The sequence below is a fragment of the Pongo pygmaeus genome, chromosome 1, assembly GCF_028885625.2.
Source record: "Pongo pygmaeus isolate AG05252 chromosome 1, NHGRI_mPonPyg2-v2.0_pri, whole genome shotgun sequence".
Taxonomy (NCBI): Eukaryota; Metazoa; Chordata; class Mammalia; order Primates; family Hominidae; genus Pongo; species Pongo pygmaeus.
The window spans coordinates 41388870-41413536 of NC_072373.2; the positions used below are offsets into that span (position 1 = coordinate 41388870).

General features: G+C 50.5%; 1 protein-coding gene across 1 annotated transcript in view; it reads left to right on the forward strand.

The window, feature by feature from the left end:
- Window positions 1–24667, forward strand: part of PLXNA2 (plexin A2) — a 221766-nt gene that overhangs the window by 191611 nt on the left and 5488 nt on the right. Inside the window, exons 15-31 of the mRNA XM_054449421.2 lie at window positions 39–175; window positions 1082–1249; window positions 1403–1496; window positions 6373–6612; window positions 7277–7420; window positions 7745–7979; window positions 9283–9425; window positions 10119–10387; window positions 12429–12495; window positions 12720–12866; window positions 13504–13663; window positions 14013–14116; window positions 17863–17962; window positions 18948–19138; window positions 20658–20827; window positions 23368–23580; window positions 24241–24391. Coding sequence (XP_054305396.1) covers window positions 39–175; window positions 1082–1249; window positions 1403–1496; window positions 6373–6612; window positions 7277–7420; window positions 7745–7979; window positions 9283–9425; window positions 10119–10387; window positions 12429–12495; window positions 12720–12866; window positions 13504–13663; window positions 14013–14116; window positions 17863–17962; window positions 18948–19138; window positions 20658–20827; window positions 23368–23580; window positions 24241–24391 — 2733 coding nt within the window. The remainder of the gene's footprint in view (window positions 1–38; window positions 176–1081; window positions 1250–1402; window positions 1497–6372; window positions 6613–7276; window positions 7421–7744; window positions 7980–9282; window positions 9426–10118; window positions 10388–12428; window positions 12496–12719; window positions 12867–13503; window positions 13664–14012; window positions 14117–17862; window positions 17963–18947; window positions 19139–20657; window positions 20828–23367; window positions 23581–24240; window positions 24392–24667) is intronic.

Genomic DNA, 24667 nt, shown 5'->3' on the forward strand with positions numbered 1-24667 from the left:
AACCTAAGCTGTAGTCATTTCTCTGCTTCTTTCCAAAGAACCCTTCTGTGCTGTCACTCAACCCAATCCGAGGTCCTGAGTCAGGAGGCACTATGGTGACCATTACCGGCCATTACCTTGGGGCTGGGAGCAGCGTGGCAGTCTACCTGGGCAACCAGACCTGCGAGTTCTACGGGTGAGATAAACTTGAAGGGCCACCAGAAGACTGCACATCTGGGACATGTGCTGTTCACATGTTACTGTGCATGTTCATTCATAGGCCTGCCCCATCACCTCCATGTTATTTGCTACACCTAGACCCAAATACCATACCAGTCACTGTGAGAAATATATGCCACTTGTCAGTTTATATCCCATATATCAAAGGGGCTGGATACTTCTAAAAATAATGAGAAGTGAGGGCCATGAGAACACCAGATGAAGGAGGCTCCTAGGAGTTCCCCAGTCACCACTAGGATCAAGCATTCATTAAGTCCTCACTATGGTGACTTGAGAAACATGGAGATTGCATAGCCTCAGTTCTTAGAAAGCACAGACTTATGCTTAGGGAATCCTCCGTACATAAAAAATTGAACACCTACCATTTGCCAGCACTCCCCTGACCCTGAAGATGTAGAGAATTCTGAAGGAATCCATGGATGAGAACCTAGTTTGCCCAGGATTATCTACTTGATAATCTCCTTCTTGGACCGTAAATTCCACAAGGGCAAGGACTGTGCATTCACTGCTATGTACAGCAGGTTCTCAGTGAATATTTGTTGACTGCCTGACCAGATTCTAAGCACTGGCTAAATAGTTACATTCTAGAAAAATCCAGAAAAAAGGAGTTCCCCCAAAGCCCATGAAACCCTATCCCTGCCCCTCATTTTCTAACCCCCGTCTCCAATTTGCTACCTCCCTAATCCACTGGGGCACTGATCTATACTGATGTGGGATGTGTTCCATCGTTGTAGAATATAAAAGGATGAGAGAACACTTCTGTGGCCTTACCCGCAGACCAAGGAAAGCCCCTTGTCAAGCCAGTGGGCACCTTTTGTTGCCCGTGCCTTTCTTCTCAACCCTCCTGCTGTCTCCCTGTCAGGAGGTCAATGAGTGAGATCGTGTGTGTCTCACCCCCATCATCCAATGGCCTTGGCCCAGTCCCTGTTTCTGTGAGTGTCGACCGAGCCCGTGTGGATAACAACCTGCAGTTTGAGTACATAGATGACCCTCGGGTCCAGCGCATTGAGCCAGAGTGGAGCATTGCCAGGTGAGGTGGAAGGTGGGAGGGAGACACCTGGAAGCCACCCAGCATGATCCCTGCAGCCCAAGTCTGGCTCATGAGAGGGATCCCTAAGGTGGAGGTTCACCATGCCAGATTTGAGGGGCTTTTTTACCTAACCGAGCCTCTGCCTGTTTTCAGTGGCCACACACCCCTGACCATCACAGGCTTCAACCTGGATGTCATTCAGGAGCCAAGGATCCGAGTCAAATTCAATGGCAAAGAATCTGTCAATGTGAGTAACTGTTGGTCTGCCCCAGCCTTTGGTAAACACAGCTCTGTGTTGATGTTTTGCAATGGGATGAGCTCTGGGTTAGGCACTGGAGCCTCTGAATACTGGAGAGGAAAACTGGCTTAAGACTCTGAGCATGGAATCATGGTCCAAATACCTGAACCTTACAATTTTTTTTTTTTTTTTAAGACATGGCCTCACCCTGTCACCTAGGCTGGAGTGCAGTGGTGCAACCACAGCTCACTGCAGCCTTGACCTCCCGGGCTCAAGAGATCCTCCCACCTCAACCTCCTGAGTAGCTAGGACCACAGGCACATGCTTGGCTAGTTTATTATTATTATTATTTTAGAGATGAGGTCTCTCTCTTTTGCCCAGGCTGGTCTCAAACTCCTGGGCTCAAGTGATCCTCCCGCCTTGGCCTCCCAAAGTGCTGGGATTATAGGCATGGGCCACCATATTCAGCCCTACAATGATTTTTATATTATAATGACAGTACAATTTCTTGTCAGAAGGTGATATAGTCAGTGTATCAAAGTACTGCTCCTGAGTTTATGATACAGCACAAAAGGACTCCTGTTTTATGACAGGTTGACTTTGAGGTCCGATGAAAACCCATATTGGAAGTGGTTGGAGAAATTCTGGCTCCAGATTCAGACATGTCTGGGGAGGAAGCAGGGTTCTGCCATCTATTAGCTGTACAAGCATGGTCAAGTCATTTAACCTCCGGATCCTCCACCCCTCAGCTATGAATGGTGACAAGCAGACCTGCCTCAGCTTCATAACCTGCCAGCCCGTGGCTGGCATAAGGTTGGCAGTTGATAAATGCTAGTCACTGCATCAGATAACTCCATCCCGTTTGCTAAGATGATAAGTTTGGGCATTTTATATTAGTCTTCCATGCACAGCCATGTAATTTTTATAATTTTTAAAAAGTTGTCTGTATCATAGGGATAGAATATCTGATATGTTGTAAATTTTTTATCATTTTTCTAGGCTCCATCTCACTCTTTCAGCCAATATTTTTTGAAACATGATTGTATTCATAATTATATTATAGCAGATGCTACTATGGCCATTATTTTTCATAGAAATTACTATTATTACTGCTTTGACCTTCAGGGGCTTGACTAGGCTAAGATGGAGATGGAGAAGATGGTGTTATGTCTCCCCTCTTACCCCTGACACATTTCCAGGGTACTTGAGGCTTCCACAAGAAACACAGAGATACATAAAATGACAGAGTGTTAGAAGGTTAGATATGGAAAGGTCTCAGGGATCATCTGATGCAACCGCTTCATTGTGTAGCAGAGGAAACTAAGGCCAGAAAGGTTAAATGACTTGCCCCCAGTCATAAAGGTGGCTGGTGGAAGGGCCAAGGTGGATCCCAAACATCCAGACTCTTCGTAACTAGGCCACATGAAATTCTGGTGGGCTTGACATTACCATCCTGCTGGAGATGTGGGGGCACTTGTACCACACCTTTAGTATCCACCACGGTCACTCCTTTTTGGGCTAGGTGAGCGCATGCCTCCTTCTGCCGGGTGTAGAACTTGATCCATGGGTAAAAGAGCCTAGGCCCCCACTCTATTTCCAGACTGAAGCTCAGGGTCCCCAGAAACTCACATGTAACTCCAGAGTCTAGGGTGATGTATGGGAACAAGAATGGTAAGTTCACACCCAGGAAGGATTAAAAAAAAAAAAAAAAAGCAAGCAAATTAGGTACATGTTTTAAAATATAGGTTTTATTGTTATTCAGGGATGGCAAGGCCAGAGTATAACTTGTTCTACTCATAGATCAAATCCCAAGAGAAGAGGGAAGCCCATGCCCCAGGGGTCACAGGGGGAAGCACCAGGGTTGGTCTGCCTGGAGGCGGAGGGAGAAACCGTGGCAAGAGTCTTTATGTGGTTTCCACAGGAAGGAACAGGCACAGCAGGGTAAGCAAGTTTAGGATCAGCTAGTTTGAGTCATTTTAGCAGGCCCTGGGGCCCAGGGCTGTCCCTAGATGTTTGGTGCCTGGTCCCGGAATGATTAGGGCATGAGGATAGTGTGGAAAGGGGCAGTTGAGCTGTGGGGTCTGGATTGGTTTGTGCATATGAAAGGCATGCTCACAGGCAAGTTATTTGCTATCTCTAGGATTTTGCCCTGGGAGGGACATTCCCTCCCCAGTCAGTAAGGCCCCAGATGTCAAAGCATCGGCATCCAGAAAATAAAAGACATAATTAATACAGTCCAGAGAAAATTTTGGAGAGTGAGTATGTGACCTCCAAAGGCTTCAGCCGTAGTCCTCAGGAAACCATTGAAGAGAAGCCTGGGCTGGGAAGCCCCTCTCCTTCCCCACACTTGACACCTGTGGCCAAAGACTCAGGTCCCAAGCCCCCTGCCCCCTCACCAGGACTCATTTACAGTCCTGGGCAGGAATGTTCTCAGCACTTCCTCCAGCCCCATGCACCATGATCTCAATGTTCCAAGGACTTAAGAAGCAGTTCTGCCCTCTGGGGAGCTGGGGGCCCTCAGTTTCAGTGGTGACCTGCCTGGTATCTACCGGCTGGCAGACCCGGAGGGAAGGATGCAGGAATGTAGCTTTCCATCAACTGGCTCCAGAATGGGAGCCTCAGAACCCCTGCCCTGTGCTTCCGCTTTCAGGAAGGGTAGGAGAGAGGCACTTTGCACCTGAAGTCCTGCCTGGTTGGGCCCCATCTCATCCTCAGCACACCTGGGCCTACCCGTCACCTTTGGGTTTTCAAGCTGCCCCAGTGGATAGCTAGGAGGGCCAGAGTGAAGCCGCCAAACCCAGAGGAATGTGTGGCAAACAAAGTGCCGATGCAGCATGGGGCAGGAAGCGTCCAGAGGCCTCTTGCTTGGGAGTGATTTGCTTATTCATAGAGGAGCCCGGTCTAGGGAAGCTAGACTGGGACCAGCAGAGAGGAAGATGTTGGGGTGAGGCTCACCAAGGCTCAGTGTCTTCTTGCAGAACCCAGGAATTGGGACCCCCTGGCTCAGCTGTACCCATTTCACCACACCCCTCAACCTCCCCATGCCTCATTGTACCCTGCTGGAACATGAAAGGGGCATTAGGTTCATAAGAGGCTGCTGAATTGCACCACAAAAAGGGCAGGAATGTGTACTCCCTCCCACTACAGCATAAAGGCCACAGTGAGCCATTCTGTTTAAACTCTTAAATTCCCTCTGGAAAGGAAGGGTTAAGACTTGGACTTGAAGCTCTGACATAATCTCTATGCAAGTGTCAGCTTTTCTTGCAATTTCACCCACAGTCTTGTTTTCTGAACATGAAGCTCGTGTGTGTGTATGTTGGCCAGACGGATAACATGTGTGGACCTGCCAGGACAGTGTGTACTTGAGCAGTCTGAGTTCTCAGAGATGCCCTGGCTGTTGCCGGGACCCCACTGCTCCCAAAGCTGAAACTGAGCTGTGCTGTGTGGCAGCCAGGCAGAGAGGGAGTAGGAGTCTGGGTTTTTCTTCCCAAGCCCCACGTGGGCCCTTTAGTGGTTTCTGCAGTCTGGCTGCTGTCTTGGGCAGCCCCAGAACTAAACCTCCACAGGAGAGAATGGCACAGCTCATGCTAAGGAGGGACTGGACCAGCCCAGCCAGGATTTTAGTTGGCACCAGAGTCCTCCAAGAGAAAAATGATATCATGAACTGTGTCAAAACCAAGCTTCTGTCCCAGTGCAGGGTTAGGGGACACTTGGTTAAAGAAGAGAGAGAGGTCCTGCATAAAACATTTAAAGAGGGCTGGGCCCAGTGGCTCAGGCCTGTAATCCTAGCACTTTGGGAGGCCGAAGCGGGCGGATCACCTGAGGTTAGGAGTTCAGGACTAGCCTGGCAAACATGGTGAAACCCTGTCTCTACTAAAAATACAAAAATTAGCTGGGCATGGTGGCACATGCCTGTAATCCCAACTACCCAGGAAGCTGAGGCAGGAGAATCGCTGGAACCCAGGAGGCGGAGGCTGCAGTGAGCCGAGATCACACCACTGCACTCCAGCCTGGGCAACAGAGCAAGACTCCATCTCAAAAAACAAAAAAACAAAAAACATTTAGAGAGTTGCAGAATCCTATTTTTCATCAGTATTCAATCAACATTAACTGAACACCTACTACATACTGGGCAAAGTGCTCATCTCGTACCACTTCCTGCTCCACACTCTACACACACACACACACACACACACACACACACACACTATGTGTTCTGTCCTACTTTTTTCTCAAACATCCCATGCTCCCTTGTCCCCAGGCCTTTTGGTGCTGTTCCCTCTGCTTGGAACTTGTTCCCTTACCCCTCCCTCTCCTTATCTAGGTAAGTCCTACTCATTCTTCAGATTAAATTTCATTCATTTCTTCCATGGGAAAACCTCCATGAGTCATTCCTACCCTGCTTCAGGCCATGCACACCCACATACACACACACACACTCATGCACACACACAGACACTCCTAGAGTAGCTGGTACTTCCCTACCAAGGCATTTATTTTTCCCATCCCTGCATGCATCCAACAGTGCCGTGCGCCCCCCATGCCCCAGGCCCTCTTCCAGGACTAAACTGTAATGCTTCTTTGTCTCCCCTCCAGACTGTGACTATTTCGCTCTATAGCCCCACCTCCTAGCACAGCGCCAGCACAAACTAGAAACTAGATGCCCAAACAGCGTTGGTGTATGAATTAATGAAGAAGCTAAAATGCCCCCCACTCCCCCAAAATTTCACTGCCCTTTTCTGGAGGGCTTTCCCATGGAATGGAGACAAGCAAGTAAACCCAGTGACGAGGCACAAAAGCAGGGAGAGGGTGGGAGAGCGGCTGTGGGCCCCTGGGCTCTGTGCCAGGCACTCCGTGTGTGAATGCTGCACTCTGGATCTCTTAGGTGTGTAAAGTTGTGAACACAACCACCCTCACCTGCCTGGCACCCTCTCTGACCACGGACTACCGCCCTGGCCTGGACACTGTGGAACGCCCGGATGAGTTCGGATTTGTCTTTAACAATGTCCAATCCTTGCTAATTTACAACGACACCAAGTTTATCTACTACCCCAACCCGACCTTTGAACTGCTCAGCCCTACTGGAGTCTTGGATCAAAAGCCAGGATCGCCCATCATTCTGAAGGTAGGAGTGCCCGCCAGAGTGGAGTGCCACCAGAGGCAGCAGTGCCAGAGGGTGCCCTGCGCTCCTGGCCTGATTTTCTTTCTTTCTGGCTCTCCTTTCTACGGAATTGAACTTGCTCAGCTGTCTCCTTCCTACAGAAGGAGCTCATGGGTAGATACCGACCCATCAAGTGATATAGCTTGCACCCAGGCTTCTCAAGAAATACTTTAGAATATTTCTGTTTGTTCTTGTGAGCTTTGGGAACCAGAGGTACTGCAGTGAGTTGGGAGTAACTGTTTCCTTTTCTGTCCACTCTGTGGCCACAGGAACCCGTACACACATTTCAAGAGGTCACAGTCCCTGGCACTGTCCATCCAAGTGATTTGGTACCCCACTACTTTTATGATCCCATACATCCTCCCCCAGATTTTCTCTTGTTTAGTGTTTTGCCTCCCCTGCATTTTTCCCACTCTCTTCTTCATTTTCATTCTCTCCTGCATCTGTTTTCTCTCTTTCTCTCTAGATCATGGCTGTTAGAAGTCCCCTCCACAAAAACTTGCCAAGGAGTCATTTCCTGGTTTTTGCACTGCTGCCCTTCCCCCTCTCCTTAATCTCTTTTTAAGTAGGCAATTAACTCGTGCATGCATGTGTCAATTATGCCTATAAAGACCGCTATTCTCTACAGGGCAAAAACCTCTGCCCTCCTGCCTCTGGAGGGGCCAAACTCAACTACACTGTGCTCATCGGAGAGACCCCTTGCGCCGTCACCGTATCTGAGACCCAGCTTCTCTGCGAGCCTCCCAACCTCACTGGGCAGCACAAGGTCATGGTGAGTGAGCCCTTCGTCTGTAATGCCTCCTCCTCGCCTCGTGGTGCATGTGTGATCTGTCCTAAGGAAAGGCTCTCTTCTGTCTCGTTGCCTGACTCACCCCCTCCATATCTCCTCATCTCTGGGTCCTACATCAAAATGGGTATAAGCTGAGAACACAAGAAAAGAAAAGCAGATGCCGAGGCAGGAAATTGCTTTTTATCCAGATCTGCACTGTGTGGTTGTGGTCTGTCATGTCCTTCCTCGCACTGTAAGGATCTGCTGGCATGCCAGGGCTCTACACCTGTGTGCATCCGTGTGCGTCTGTGTGTGTACAATGCACAGGTTCACGTGGGCGGGATGGTGTTCTCGCCTGGCTCGGTGAGTGTCATCTCAGACAGCTTGCTGACCCTGCCAGCCATCGTCAGCATCGCGGCCGGCGGCAGCCTCCTCCTCATCATCGTCATCATCGTCCTCATTGCCTACAAGCGCAAGTCTCGAGAAAATGACCTCACTCTCAAGCGGCTGCAAATGCAGATGGACAATCTGGAGTCCCGCGTGGCCTTGGAATGCAAGGAAGGTTAGTGGAAGCACACCCTCATTTGCTGGGTCCCTCTTTCTCCACCTGCCTTATTGCCCTTCTCCCTGCAGACAACTCCTATCTTTACTCCCATCACTGCCAGCCATGCCTCTGCATTCCACTTTCACCCCTGTTTTCCCAGAACTTCTTTTGCTCATAGGGCCAGAGATGTCCAATGAAGAATGCCCACTGCATGAGGACCCAGGTCCGATTGCATTGTTCTAGTCCCTTCTTTGCCCTGACCCATCCCACAATCTGGCCAACACTTTCTCCCTCTCAGGGCCTCAATGTCGCCACAGTCAGAGCCCCCAGGCTCCACAGCCCCACACTCTAGATCCCCCACTGGAGTATCCAGCTCCTGTTTTTTGCTATCTTCGCAGCACGTGGGAGCAGCGGCAGGAAAGGCAGAAGAGCACCTGCCTCATCTCCCCCAGGGTTTGTTTTCCATCAGTGCTGCAGGCTGAGCGCTCTGAAGGCCGCCACTTGCTGGTGTCCTTGGCTGTGGACGTGTGTGGGAGTGCAGATTGTGTTTTCTCCCATGTCCCATGCAACCACAGCCTCGAGGTGATGAGTGTACCTGGCGTCCTCTCAGGCTGAGGACCTGGCAGGCTCTCTGGGTATACAGCTCAATTAGGAATGAAAACATTTCTCCTTTTGCTGCAAATGTCAAGATCAGAAACAAGCCCTCTGCTGGATGACAGGGAAGAGCTGGGCTGGGAAATAGGACACATGGAGCCAAGGCTCCTCCTGGCAACAGGGCTGGTGAGTTTGGCAGAGGAAGGAGCCAGGAAGGCAGGTGTGCCACCACCAAGGTAAGGCTTCTGAAGCCCTTCCCTTCCCAAACTCTGCTCTCAGCTGAGCGTCTCATGACCAGGCCTTCCCTAGGCTTTTGCATCTTCATTTATCGTCTTGATTGGAAAAGGGCAGCACTTTGTCTGTTCTGGTCTTTGCTGAACCCCCTCAGCCATGGTCTCTCACCTGCCTCCAGCATCTCCGGGAACTTTACTAAACAGCCCAATCATGATACTTTTTTTTCCTTGTTGAAACTACACTTGTAATATGTAAAGAGAAAATTTGAAATTATAGATAAGTATAGAGGAGAAAATAACATAAAAATCACCCATGTCCCCACCACCTAAAAAGGATAGGCTGGGAGTAGCCCCGCCCTCTGGAGACACACTCCCGTAATCCTCAGAGTCTCTACAAAACGTCCTCCCCTCCTCCTTTGCAAACTTCTTCTCCCTCTTTCTCCTCCCCCAACTGGGGCTTCCCCACGAGCCTCTCTGTCTGCTTATTCTCATAGCTTTTGCTGAGCTCCAGACGGATATCAATGAGTTGACCAGTGACCTGGACCGCTCGGGAATCCCTTACCTGGACTATCGTACCTACGCTATGCGAGTCCTGTTCCCAGGCATCGAGGACCACCCCGTCCTGCGGGAGCTGGAGGTAATGCCTGCCTCCTGGGCCCAACCACCCAGCAGGGATGCAGGCCCAAGGTATCCTAGGAAATCCAGATGAGACTCAGCAGCACTGAGTAAGGTTAGCAGTGAAGACGGGTCAGTAGCTTGTAACAGCATCTCAGCAACAGAGCTATCAGGAAGGTTACGGCCGAGGGGGCACCCAGGCTCCTTGGGATGGTTCCAGGGTAAAGCTCATTGTTTGTCATTTTTTAATTAATGACTGAACTAATTAACTAAGATCCTGCCTCATTCTAAAATGGATTTAAGATGGCTTAAAGAAATACACAGGATTCTATGAGGTTTGTTTGTTCATTTGTTGGTTTGTTTTACTAAAGATAATAAATCAGGCAGAGGAGACTAAGGGGAGACTAGTAAACTGAAGAAGTTTGAGGGGGCATCTCCTATTCTATCCTTGGGAAAATCAGGCAGCCTCCCCTCTGAGAGCTCCACATGAAGCCCAGCCTCCCCAGGCCAGTGCAAGGTCAGAGCAGACTGTCGACCTCAGAGCCAGTTGTTCCTACATCATCACGGGTGGGTGGAATGGGGTGGGGGTGGTTATAGGCCTCAAACATAGGGTCCTACAGCTAGTGTCATCGCCGGCAGGCCCTCAGTGAGACCCTAGGTAGGAGGCCCGATGCCTGTCCTCTGAGGGCGTCGCCTCCACCATGCCCCACCCCAGGTACAAGGAAACGGGCAGCAGCACGTGGAGAAGGCCCTGAAGCTCTTTGCTCAGCTCATCAATAACAAGGTGTTCCTGCTGACCTTCATCCGCACCCTGGAGCTGCAGCGCAGTTTCTCCATGCGCGACCGGGGCAACGTGGCTTCGCTCATCATGACCGGCCTGCAGGGCCGCCTGGAGTACGCCACTGATGTCCTCAAGCAGCTGCTCTCTGACCTCATCGATAAGAACCTGGAAAACAAGAACCACCCCAAGCTGCTACTCCGGAGGTCTGGCCCGCAGCAGTGGGTGGAGAGGGTGGCAGGAGTCTGAATGGGGACAGAGCACCTCATTATAGCAGGCCCCACAAGCAGCATGAGAAGGCCCACTCCCCAGAAGGGGCACCCATTCAGAGCAGCCTGTGTCCTCACGTCTCTGCAGGGCAGAATCTGACTTTCCCTCAGCCCAGGGAGACTACAGAGTCTGAAGTCACCCAGGTGTGATGGATGAGCTCAGACCTTTGCTCGGATCTCAGCTGGAGTCCCAGCTCTGCCTCCTGCTAACTCTGTGATTTTTGGCCAGTGTTGTAACCTCTCTGTTGTTTAGTTTCCTCCTAGACACAATGAGAAAAATAATTCCTATCTCACAGTCTCTTCCTCCCCGTGCCTCTAGAGCTGTGCTGTCCAGCACAGCGGCCCCTAGCCACAGGTAGCTGCTACAAATCAAAATGAAATAGAATGTAAAATCCAGCTCCTCCATCGCCTGAGCACCTAGCCGCATTCTAATTGCTTGGTCGCCACGTTGCAGCTAGTGGCCACCATACGGGACCGCACAGATAGAGAACATTCCCATTATCGCAGAAGGTTCTATTGCGCAGCACTGAGCTAGGGGTTTGGACAGCCTGGAAGGCTGTGCCTTCTGAGCTCAGCTTCCTGGATCTGAATCACAACATCCACTACACATGCCCACTGCATTTTCCCTGGCAGGGGAGAGGGTTGGAGACCTCAGCATCCCCTGAGCCCACCCTCTCTAGAGGCCGTGGGGAGCTGGGCACAGCTTTGGAGTCCTCTGGGCAGCGGGGGCTGGAGGGCTCCACCTCCATTCACCACCCCTCCTCTTTAGCCTTCCCGTAGCAAGGTCTCAGGCTTCCAGGCCCCGCGTGGGGTGAGGAGGGAGGAAGAATGGCTTTGTTTTATGAGTACTGAGCCCCCATCCTGCCAATCTGAGCATTAGAAACTCTCATTAAGAACTGTTGTATTTAAATTAGAGCTAATCTCAAGCACAATGCAGGGAGATGGTGCTGGGAGGAGCCACGGGAGAAAGCTACAATTTTTTCTGCCATTGTCACTCTCTCCCAGCCCAGATTGCTGAGCAGCCCTGGCAAATGCCTGGGATTTACTGCAACCAGAGGGTATAATTTGCACCACGTGCAGGGAGTTAAAATACCCCTCCGGCATCCCCTTCACTGAGGGTCTGTCACAGCCGCTTTGTTCCTTCCCAAATCCCCAGATCTGTAGCCCTGGGACGGGAAGGGGAGGGGGGCCAGCCCTTGCATGAGCAAATCCCCTGTTGGCAAAACACTTAAGCACTGCTCTCTACCTGAGGGCTGGGATCCAAGACCCCACATGACAGCAATAATGACAGCTAATGCATAGTGCTTAGCAGGTGCCAGGCACTTTTCTTAGCACTTTACAAATATTAACTCATTCAACCCTGACAATAACCATTGGGGGTGGATGTTATTATGACTGTCTCCATTTAGAGATAGGAATACTGAAACCAGAGAGGTTAAATGACTTGCCCAAGGTCACACAGCCAATGTATGGCAGAATCAGGATTTGAACCCAAGAAAGTCTAACCATGAGTGTGTTTGGAGGGGAAGGGACCAGGCATCTTCCAGATAGGCAAAACAGGGTGCTCATGCATGCAAGAAAGCCCAGAGGGACTGGGAAACTCTCTAGTTATCACTTTGAGGCCAGAAGTGAGTTGGGAGAACCGGTTCTTTATAGCCCTGTGGGATAGTGAGGTGCCCTTATCCACAGACCCTGTCTCAGATGCATCCAAAGCAGTTCAGAGCACCACGGACCATCAGGGCTGAAAAGGCCAACCTCTCCATTTTCATAGGAAATTGAGGCCCAGGAAGAAGCCACCCCTACCCCCAGGTCACAGTCTAGTTACTGGGCAAGCTGGGCTGGGACCCAAGTGTCCTGACTCCCGCCCTGCATTCTCGCATGCTCCATTGTTCTCTTGGGAGACCTCACGGCAAGCCCAGGCCCCACCATGGAGACTCCTCTGTGAAGGACTGCCCCTTACCCTTTCTCCCTTCCCCAGGACAGAGTCTGTGGCTGAAAAGATGCTGACCAATTGGTTCGCCTTCCTCCTGCACAAGTTCCTAAAGGTGAGAAAGGGAGTGAGACGAGAAATAGCGTCCAGGGCAGGATGGCACTGCTGCTCAGATCCTGGCCACAGGGCTGCATGGGGACCCCCTCCCTCAGGAGCAGGAACCTAGACTGGGTGTGCTAAAGCCCCTCATTCCACTGGCCTCGCTCCGAGAGAGAAAAGGGAAAACGTGCAAACCTGAGGAGGCCGTGACCACACTTCCTGCCCTGCCTGTGCCCACAGGAGTGCGCGGGGGAGCCACTCTTCATGCTATACTGCGCCATCAAGCAGCAGATGGAGAAGGGCCCCATTGACGCCATCACAGGCGAGGCCCGCTACTCCCTGAGCGAGGACAAGCTCATCCGGCAGCAGATCGAGTACAAAACCCTGGTGAGGAAGCCAGAAGCTCCGGGCCCACATATGTATCTTCTGCTTCTGCCCCTTACTCTGCCTTCTGTCCATAAAAGCAGTCTAGGGGGTCAGTAAAGAGGATGGGAGGCTGGTCTGGGGTGAGCCCAAAGGGCAACTTAGTGTACCAAGAGCAAGGTGGGCAGGCCTGCCCCCCTATCCCAAGCACTCTATGCCTTGGTTTATCCTAGATAATATTGGGGGAGAAAAAAGTTCACCCATCATTAGTTATTGGGTAATTGGTATTATGAGAAAGATGTATGTTGGTTCCTAACATAGAGGCTTTGGGGAAGTGCATGACTAGTCTCTGATACATGTAGAGCCATCTCTAAACACCGAGGGTGCCTCATTCCAGGCCTATAGTCTCCCCTAATCCATCCAGGAGCTAGAAAGTAGAGTCCTGGTGCTTTGAGAAAGAAGAAGTGGACACAATGACTCAGGCTCTCATTTGGCAGATGTTAGGAAGGTGAGGGAAACTGAGTCACAGACCGGAAAAGTACCCTTATTTCCCCTATAAGGAGGGTGAACTTTGGAAAAAGAAGATTCTGAGGTCCTGACCCTCTCCCTCAAACTATTCCTTCAACTCCTGTCCTGCTCGCCCTCTGTCTCCTATTTGTAGATCCTGAACTGCGTCAACCCTGACAACGAGAACAGTCCAGAGATCCCAGTGAAGGTGTTAAACTGTGACACCATCACACAGGTCAAGGAGAAGATTCTTGATGCCGTGTATAAGAATGTGCCCTATTCCCAGCGGCCGAGGGCGGTGGACATGGACTTGGGTAGGAAGCCTGGACTCAGAGTGTGAGGGCAGGGGTTGAGGGGTGAAAGAAGGGAAGCTGCCCTGCCCACAACCCTTGCAGGGGCATGACTGTGTCCTGGCCAGGTGAGGCCCATGTGAAATGCTTCCGCTTTGGGCACTGTCTGTTCAGATGTGGCTGTCTCTGGGGAGGTCCACGTGTTTCCTCTGCTGCCTGGGCCCATGGAGCCCTAGATGTCTCTAGCCTCTGTTATTGGTACCAGCTTGAGGGGGCCGGGTTGCCACGTCCCTAGAGAAGGTGCAATTGGGAGACACTGGCTCACAGCCCTCATCCCTCTCACGCTGCTCCCTGCACCACCCCCTCCACCCAGAGTGGCGCCAAGGCCGGATCGCCCGGGTCGTGCTGCAAGATGAGGACATCACCACCAAGATTGAGGGCGACTGGAAGCGGCTCAACACACTGATGCATTATCAGGTGAGGGGGGGTGTCTCTTCCCCTCTTCAGCTTCCCAGAATGTTCCCTTCCCGCTAAGCCTTGCTCTAAGGCCTCAAAAGTCTGAAAACGATTTTCCTCTCCCTGCTTTCCTCCTCCTGCTGGAGCATAGAACAGGGATTCTTAGCCATGGCTGCCCATTGGAATTACTGAGGGAACTGATAAAAAACGTGAGTGACCAGACTCCACCCTCTGAAACAGATTTAACAGGTCTGGGGTAAGGCCTAGGCATTTCTATTCTGTGTACCTCCACATTTGCAAAAAACAAAACAAAACAACAACAACAAAAATCAAATGCATATTGCAAAGCCCTCCACATGGACAACTACCTTAAGGTACCTGGCACTTTCTCTCTTTAGCATCTTACTAACACAGCCCACACCTCTGACTTACAGTGGAGCAGGGTATTGGATAGACTTCTCTTCAGGTCTTACATTCTTCCTCTTAGTAGCTGGTGTCCTTGGGAAAATTACTCAGGCTTTCTTTTCTCTCATGTGTAAAATGGGGCTCCTGGTGAACCCTGCTCCATACAGTTTTATGGAATAGATTCAAGACAGAAGGTGAGGTGTTTAGCACACAGGCAGACACACTGAATGAGCAGTCAAAAAAAAAGAAAAATCCCAGCAAAAGAACACAAGATCAAGGAGGTATCTACTCCCGCCTCTTCTCCCCTCCCATGGTAACCACTCGCAGCTGGGGGTCTCTGTAAGATTAAGCACAGGTAGACAGGTAGGGATTCAGAAAAAATACTAAAATAGAAACGAAATAAGAGACACCAAGGGAAATTAAACCAACCAGAGGAAGCGCCTCAGGCTGCAAGACCCATGGGATCGTCTGATTAATAACATCCTCCCATGTCGCTGTCTCGGAAAGAAGGATCTGTAGAGGGGCTGGCAGGCTGGGCTGTCAGGCACTGAGCTGCCAACCACCAGGCACTGGAGCTGGCAGGAGCCTCCACGGGCACAGAGGAAGCTGGGGCACAGGGGTCCCCAAAAATGCTCTTCTCCAGGCTCCATCCCCCTGACTCGCCTGCACCTCCCATCCTAACACCCTGCCTGGACCCCTGCCCAGAGGACATGAGTGTGGTGCAGTGGAAAGAGAAGAGGCTTTAGAAGCTGTATTTAACCCCTGCTTCCCCACTCATTGGTGGTGTGACTTTAACCTCTGCACCTTGGGCTCCTCATCTGTAAAATGGAGATAACAACCCTGACTTGTGAAAGTGTGAGGTGCCCAGGATTGTACTTACAGATAAGGTAGCTTTCATCACTCCCTGTTAATTCTGTACACATACACACATGCCCAAACACCACCATTTCATATGGTGCTTAATGTATCCAGTAGAACAATTGTAATGAGCCAATTAAAGCTGAATAAGAAAGTACAAAAGAAAATAACATGATGCCCCCAAATCATGAGTTTCTAAAGGGCAGGAGTGGGGTCTTTCTGCTTCTGTCTCTGACACCCTAATGCTTGTCACTGGGCTTTCCAGCCTACGGCTCCCAATCAGAAGAAGGGACTATTTTGTTCTTATGGTGCTGATCATACAAAGCACTTTCAATTCCCTGATGTCATTTATCATTCATGTATGCATTCAGTCCTCAAATATTTACTGAGTTTTACTGAGTGCAAGTCACTTCCCACATGCTAGCCCTGAGTGACAGGGGACAGCAGGGAGTATTCTTCCCTTTGGGAGACTGTGATGATGATGATGATGATGATGCTCATAATAGCAACACTAATACCAACACTTACTGCATGCTCACTGGATACCAGGCACCGCTCTCAGCCTTTCTGTGTTTTAACTTCTTTAATTCTCACCACAAACTACATGCAATTATTATCCCCACTGACCACTAAGGCTCAGAGAGGTTAAGTCCTGGAGCGAGTAAGCAGCAGAGTCAAGGTCAGATCCAGCCAGGCATCTTGACCATGGACTTGCACCACCTGTTGGTTAAGACAGAGAAAAACCAAGGACAAGAGAGGTTTAGTGACTAGACCTGCAATTGAGTTGAACTGTGGTCATTTGAGTCACCTTGTGAATCTTTCATTAGGTGACAAGAAACTATAAATGATAATGTAATCTGTTCTCCCTGGGAGTGTAAACTCCTGCCCCTGCCAAGCTTTCCGGGTATCACTTCTGGGCTGTCAGTTGTAAGGAGAATTCCTGAAAGACAGAGGTAGAGACTGCCCCCCTCCCAGTCCTAGTGCTGATGGTACCAACGGCTGACAAGTCCAGGGAGCTACTCTACCTGGGAACTAATGGAGCCTTGGCACCTTCTAGGCACAGGACCTTGGAGCTTTATACCATCAAGTCAATGCACTGCCCTCTTGTTACCCTCTCTGGAGTCAAAGGTCCTTGGAGCCCCTGCAGAAGAAAATCTGCATAATCTTAATTAACAAAGAGATGTTAAAAAACTTCCCAGGCTTCTGCAGATTTATAGGGAGGGTAAAATTAAACACCACCACTAAAACCTGCTATCAGGGAATCTCGTTAGCACTAATGTTCATTTATAGTTTGACTTCCCCACATTTAATTCTTTTTTGGTAGGAGAGAGGGACTGACAATTTAAGACCCAGAAAGATGGTTTTATGACTGGTGCAGCTATAAATCAAACTTATAAAGTTCATAAAAATTGTGAAAATAAAAAATGGTTTAATAGGAATGTTTTATGGTCCATAACATTATTATAGCTGTTTTATTCCCTCTGCATTAGGGGTTTAATTGGATCGCCACGATTCTGGAGATTCTCTGTTTTTACTGGATGGAGGGTAATCTTAAATCAAAATGGCCCCAAATGTCTTCAATATGGCTCCTCATTTATCAGCCCTCTCCCTGCAGGCTGGGTGCTGAGCTGGGGCGCCCTCATAGAGGATAGGACAAGACACCATCTTTCTCGCTCAGTCCCCAAGAGTGGCTGCCCTTTTGATGAAACTATTTGAAGTGATCCAGGCATTATAGGACCCAGGCCAGAAAGAAAGCAGAGCCAAAAGGAAAATGGGCCTCAGACCAGTGTGACTCGAAATAAAATTCCAAGTTAGAATATATAATGAAGAGAACATGTGCTCTGGAGCCTGACAGACCTGGCTACAAATATTGGCTCTACCATGTATGAATTATGTGACTTTTAAGAGGTTGCGTAGCCTCCCTATGATTCCATTTTTTTTTTCATCTGTAAAATGGGAATACTTGTGCATAGCTCGCCAAGTGGATGGGAGACTGGGTCTAGCCCAGTGCTGTCCAGTAGAAAATTAATGCAAGCCACATGTGCAAGCCGCATGTGTAATTTAAACTTTTTGTATTAGTCACATTAAAAAGGTAAAAATAAAAAGATCAATTAATGTTACATGTTTTATTTAATCTAACTGGTCTAAAATGATTATCATTTCAATATGTAATCAATTTAAAAATTATTAATAAGATAGTTTATCTTTGTATTCATACTGTCATTGAAATCCAGCATGTAATGTATATTTATAGCACATCTCAATTTAGACACAGCTCATCTTAGTTGGGATTAACCACATTTCCAATGCTCAATCAAATATTGGGTTATGCAGCTCTAACCGATAAAAGCTCAAAAAACAGCAGTAATGGTTGTTTCTGGTATTCCTGTACTCCTTGCTCTCTACCCCACAGCTATCTTATAACCCTCTAGAAATACTTGACTATCTAACTTCCCAAGACACCTACATTCACCTTTGTACTGTACCTTTTGTACCCTTCTCAGGTGTCAGACAGGTCGGTGGTGGCTCTGGTCCCCAAACAGACCTCCTCCTACAACATCCCTGCCTCTGCCAGCATCTCCCGGACGTCCATCAGCAGATACGGTGAGAACCATGAGGGCAGACTGGGCAGCTCAGAGCAGAGTCTTCCGTGACCTAGCAGGGCCCACTCACTACCCCTTCTAACAGCAGGCAGCCCTTGCTGCTGCTGGCCCAATCACAGGCTCCTGCCAGTTGGTTTCTGTCCTCCCTAGTCCAGGCATTCCCAGGCAGCCAGCGCCCTCAGAGCCGTGGGAGCAGGTGGCACCATGTGCCCTTTCTTTGATATCCCAGCCTGGTAGAGGAGTCAGAGTGGCCCAGAACCAGGAAGGCACCTGGCTGGGGGTTCATATATCCCAGGTTGCCTGGGCCAGTCCAGTTTATGCCTGTTGTCCCGGCTGAATTATTAAGAGTGCCCCCCTTTACTCTCAAAAGTGTCCCAGTTTGATCAATAAATTAGTCCGAGGAGTACTGGGGCCCCCAGGCCCTCTGGGCAATGAGGTTATGGCACCTCCTTGTCCCTTATTTTATTTGCTCTGGTTTCATGTATGCACTAAGGCCTTGGGCTTCCCAACCAAAGGGCACCACAGGACTGAACCCAGCAGCACCAAAAAGGGCTCAGGAAATTCCATACCCCAGGCCCCATGCAAGAAGAGACCCTTAACTCCCAAGAGGAGAATTACAACTTGCAGCTCTTTAGTATCCAGATTTCTATTAAAGCACCGACGAAAATATCCTATTGACATTTTACCTATTAATTATTCATTGCTGGGAGTGTCAGAGTAGAGGGGACTCCCAAATTCCCAAGGGTGTCTCTAATTCACAAAATTTATAAATCCTCTTCTAAAAAAGCCTTCAGGCTCTTCTGTCCTCATGCCAACCAAGGATCCCTAAAATAGCCTGCCATATATGAGGTCCCAACGGTCCCCTTTCAGCTGAAATGAGTTTATTCTGAGTGTATGCAGCAGGCGGGCAGGGATTCTGGAAGGATTCTACAAGCAAGGCCGGTGACTCAGTTACTCACAGCCCTCCACCACCCCCTTCTCCTCAGACTCCTCCTTCAGGTATACGGGCAGCCCCGACAGCCTGCGGTCCCGGGCCCCGATGATCACCCCAGACCTGGAAAGTGGGGTCAAAGTGTGGCATCTGGTGAAGAATCATGACCACGGTGACCAGAAGGAGGGTGACCGGGGCAGCAAGATGGTGTCCGAGATCTACCTGACCCGACTACTGGCCACCAAGGTAACTCCCGCTCTGCCCAGACCAGGGAGTGCTCGTTAAAGGAGCACGTCCTGCCCCTCCACAACACAGAAAGGATGTCTGGAGTCCAGGTACAGCCAGACCTGGCGACTCATGCCTATAATCCCAGCACTTTGGGAGGCCAAGGCAGAAGGATGGCTTGAGCCCAACAGTATGGGACCAGCCTGGGCAACATATCAAGACCCGATCTCCACTAACGAAAAAAAAAAGAGGAAAAAATTGGAAAAAAAAAAAAAAAAGGGAGAGAGAGAGAGTCCAGTTCCCTGGGCAGGGCTTCCAAAGGATCAGGCCACTGCTATTCTCTACCCTTTGGCAAAAATAGCAAATGTATCTTTGCTTTCTGCGTACTTCTTGAGACTACTGTTTCGCTTCAGAAGAGTAACTCTCTCCCTCTGGACCCCTTAAGCTTTACGAAGGCAGTGGGGTTTCTTGCTGATATTAGTTGGATAGATATGCTGGCCTTTCTATCCCCTTTCTGGCCACAATGGGAGGGAAAGCACAGAGGCCTGGCCCTGCCAGTAATCCAAGGGGTGGCTTCTTCCCATCCCATCCCACCCCAGCTATCCCCAAATGTTGATGGAAGTGAGGCTGCATCTTTTAGCCTTCCTAGCAGGTAACAAAATAAGCCTGTAAGTATGACAATCAAAGAGCCAATGTTTTCCAGGCGGGGCTAGATTTCAAATACTCTCCCCGATGGACCTCCAACAATGGCACTGAAGTTTTAATACAGTGGCATCCAACTTACAGCTCTCAGACTTGCTCCCAGAGTGGCCCAGAAATATTCCATGAGACCCCATGTCTCCATTTTAGCTTTGCCTAATATGCTCAGCATAACAACAAGAGACCAACAAAGAGATAACAGAAAAGGCTAGAGGTTTCTGCTGACCCTCAGAGGTCTGCCATGAGCCTGTAAACTGTGGGAGCCAGGCCCAGTCTTATTCCTGCCCCAGAGACCCTCCAAAGCCCTGTGGATCAGCACTCTGCCTGTGGGGAGGTGGTTCTTGAGTCTAGACCCTTCACCCACATTCCACATTCCAGATACCACTTGTCTCAGGCCACTAACATCCTAAGCCTCTTCATACCTTCCTAACAGACTCTCCTGGTCCTGCTGTGCTCCTGCCAGGAGGCACCCAGTCCTCCAGCTTGTTCCTCGGATACTGTTTCCAGACTGGCTTGCAGCCTGTGCCCCCTCATTCACCCATGGGAAGCCCGGACTCAGGGCACTTCCTGTCTTCCTATCAAAGACCTTGAGCCTACACCCTATGTGGAATGTGGCTGCAGGTTGGAGGAGAGATTCTTCCCCAGGATTCACAGCGCACCCAGTTTCTCCCACCTCCCCAGCTAACCAACAGTACCCTTCCCCACCCCGCAACACTGCCTGCACAGTCTCGTGTCCCAGACAAATTTCCAAGGCAGGATGGGTCCAAGGCACCATCTGGTATGCCTGTCTGCTACCTGCCGTCACCCCCCTCCATCTTACTCTCCCCCACCCCTCCTCCAGGGCACCCTGCAGAAGTTCGTGGATGACTTGTTTGAGACCTTGTTCAGCACTGTGCACCGGGGCAGCGCTCTCCCCCTGGCCATCAAGTACATGTTTGATTTCCTAGATGAGCAGGCAGACAGGCACAGCATCCATGACACAGATGTGCGGCACACCTGGAAGAGCAACTGGTAAACCCTCGGGGAGCGCAGCAGGAGGTGCAGCCTGGAGAGGCCTGGAGCTAAGAGGGATGAGGACCAGGAGATGGGAGGGTGGGAGGGTAGCCTATTCTCAGCTGGGGCTGGGTGATCCGAAGCTCCTGAAACAAACAGTGCACATATGCTCTGCAGAGCCCACACGGTCCCCAGCTGCCTGTGCCAAGTGGGGCCTGCCTGGCTTGAGGCCCAGCCATAGGATGTACCCTTGAGTTCTGCCCTTCCAGGTTGTGACCAGTCCCCCAAGAAGAGCCTCCTCCCCTGGCTCTGAGATCTCTGGTTCTCAGGAGAAGGGAGCTGGGGGAACCTATGCAAAGAGCTGCATTTGAAGCCTGCAGCGGAGCTTCACAGCCAGGCATCGTGGGGCATTCTGAGTGGGGCAGTTCTAAGGCACTTCCTGAGATGGGGAATCCCTGAATTAAACTGAGACCCCCGGTGAAGTTGGTCAGCACTGAAGAGGGAGTTCACACCTGCTATAGACTTGAGCCCACTGACAGGGAGGATTTCATTGCAAACTTGATCTCTTAAGGCCAAGTGATTATCCTGGCGCCATAGCTTTCAGGAAGCAGCAGGCAGAATGCCCTGCAGGCATGACTCTCTCCCCTAAAGTCACCTCTGCAACCAGACCAGCAGTAGGAGAAGCCCTCAGGCCCCTGGTATGAGACTTTATCCTCATGGGTTTTGAACCTGGACCACAGACCAAGCTAAGGACTGGCTTTCAGGTCAGACAGGACCCGGCCAAGAGCTGGCATCAAAAGGCTTTCTTTGGGAAAGAGCACAGAGAGGGGAGAGGGGAGGTCCAGGCATTTGGGTTGGGCAGGCAGCCCATGCAGCTGTCTGGAGTCAGCGGTCTCCTCAGAAAACAGAGCTGACACAGATGGGCCCAGGCTGTTATTTGGGAATCAAAAGTCCTAGCAACCAACAAAACACTTTGGAAAAAGCCAACCCCAGCCCCATCTCTTCCTTCCTCCTCCCGGGTCTTGTGGTCACTGATCCTTCCTCAGTCTGCAACTTTGATCACAGTGGAGTGAAACGGACAGGCTGGGGTGGCCCTGGGGTTAAGAGCCCACAGTCCACTTTGCCAGGACAGGCCTTCCATCTGCATTCCCTGGACAGCACATGCCTGTCCCCTTTGCTTTGGAGCATCCCCAGCCCAGTGCTGGGAGAGGGCAATTTAGGGGAAATCACGAGAAAGTCCAGGGTTATCCACATCTCTGTGCCTTCTGTGTGCTGGCCAGATCCAAGTAATAGAAATGCACTACCCTGGCATCTTGGTGTGGAGAGAGTTTCCTTATCCAGACCTCAATAGCAAATGTCCAGGGAAAGATTACCAGAAACTACCCAAGGCTGCCAGAAGAAGGGGAGGGCAGAAGAGATGAGTCAGCTCTCAGCTGCAGCAGCTTCTCCCAGGCTAGAGGAAAGTGAGGGATCCTGTTGTGTTTTGGAAGATAGGCAGAAATCATGGTGGAAGGGCTTGAGGCTGCGTAAAGCAGATCTTCCCCAAGACCTGGCACTACTGAGACATTTGGGAAAGTTTGGGGCCCATGAGAGTCAACAGAAGATGAAGAAGGGGAGAGAAGAAGAAGCTGGGGAGCTGGGAACGTCATCTCAGGCTGGAGGACAAGCCTGCGACAGGGCCGGTTCCACAGAGGAGTCAAAAGAGTTAAAGCCCAGAAGGCAGCTGGAAGAGAAGGCAAAGCTGGAAAAGGAAGTAAAACCAGCAGCTGTTCTGATTTTGAAGGAGAGTAAATGGGCTTATCTGCTTTATGGTCTAAGGAGCAGAGAAAACTCATTCTCCTCTGGTTATAAATTCCCGAGTTGCAGAAGGAAGTCTCCTAACTACTGATCGGTTCCTCTTGGGGTGGGAAAATCTCTGAGCTACAGTGAGTCATTCCCAGGATGCCAACAATGGCCTCCACTTCTCCCTCTGCCCCTGCCCAGATACAAGAATGCCCTGGGGAGAGTCATGAAAGAACTTCCCCCAGGGGAGCCCATTCCTCGGCCCAGCCAGGCCAGGCCAGCCCTGGGAAGTAGCTTGGGCAGCCGGGCTGGGCGGGGAGCGCAGGTGGCACCCTTTGTGCCCGCTCTGAGGCTGAGCCTGGGGCTGCTGCCTGCCTTCTTCCGGACACGGGCAGTGTGAAGGGACTCCAGGAGCCTGGTGGCTTTGTTTGAAGCCCTGAGAAAATGTGCTGTCCTCTGTACTTGGGCTTGCCTAGGGGCACAGAGGCCTTTAGAAAAGTCTCCCAGAAGGGAACAGAACACACCCAGGCCCACCCCTTGGATGTTAGAGATCAGGGTCAGTGCCCCCATTAGGGTACAACGTGCCTCTCCTTCCATTTCTCCCAGGTCAGTAACAGCTTAGGCTAAATTAACCCTGGCTGTACCTATTTTCTTCCATTTTACTCCTTTGCCCCTTCAGGTGGACCATTTGACCTTTGAGGGGGAAGAATATCAGTGGGCAGCAGAAGGGGCACGGCCCACGTGCATTCTCAAGTCTGCTCTGCCTTTCCCCACAGCCTCCCTCTGCGCTTCTGGGTGAATGTGATTAAGAACCCCCAGTTCGTGTTTGACATCCACAAGGGCAGCATCACGGATGCCTGCCTCTCTGTGGTGGCCCAGACCTTCATGGACTCTTGTTCAACGTCAGAGCACCGGCTGGGCAAGGACTCCCCCTCCAACAAGCTGCTCTATGCCAAGGACATCCCCAGTTACAAGAGCTGGGTGGAGAGGTCAGTAGCACCCTCAGGACAGGCCCATACCCCTGTCTCCCTACCCATTCCCCGCTCTATAGTCATCACTGACTGAGGACTCAGACGACGGAGTCTGTCATCTCTTCAGGACCTCCCACTCCCCTCCCTGCCCACGCCCCCTGCTGCGTGGCTTTGTGCCCTTGGAAGTCCGATGATTATCATCCTAATTACCATTCATTGAGCATGTGCTAAGCATTCAGCATTCTGATAAAGATTTTGTGTGTATCATCTCATTAAAATGTCCAGCAGAGTTGTGAAGCCAATATTATTATTATCCCCATTTTACTGATAAGGAAACTGAGGTACAGAGAGGGTAAATAACTTGCCCTGCGTCACACAGCTAGCAGGTAGCAGAGCTGGGATTTGAACACAAAGAGCCTGGTGAAAGTCTGGGCTTTTAACCACTCTGTTGGGCACCGCAGCCACAAGCTCTCAGCTAGATGGAATCTACTGAAGAAACTCTGGCCTTCAGCCTCAACCTCAGCATGAAGCAAGAGGCCAGAGGAAGCCACATCAGAACAGAAATAGGGAGGCAGGAGCAACTGGGTACGTCAGTGCCCTTGAAGGACCCGGCCCGGGGTAGCTATAGGTAAATGTTTGCTGAGGCCTCCATCAAGGTGCCTATCCTGTCTCTGGCAGATACTACGCAGACATCGCCAAGCTCCCAGCCATCAGTGACCAGGACATGAATGCCTACCTCGCCGAGCAGTCCCGCCTGCACGCCGTGGAGTTCAACATGCTGAGTGCCCTCAATGAGATCTACTCCTACGTCAGCAAGTATAGTGAGGAGGTAAGACAGGGCCCCAGCAGGGACAGAAACCAACAGGCAAGGAGCAGGAAGCCTGACTCAGTCCTTAAATAACAATAGATGGCCATTTAGAAAACACATTCAGGGAGTCAGAAGCCCATGAGCTCAAAAATTATCATTCCTTTGTGAGGCAACTCAACTCCTGATTCACTGAAGGCTTTATACGCTTCATTGTCTTTCACTCATTGTTAACACAATAAATAACACTTTTAATCATTTGTTTTTCGGTTCAAAGTATTGTATAATTAATTTCATTCT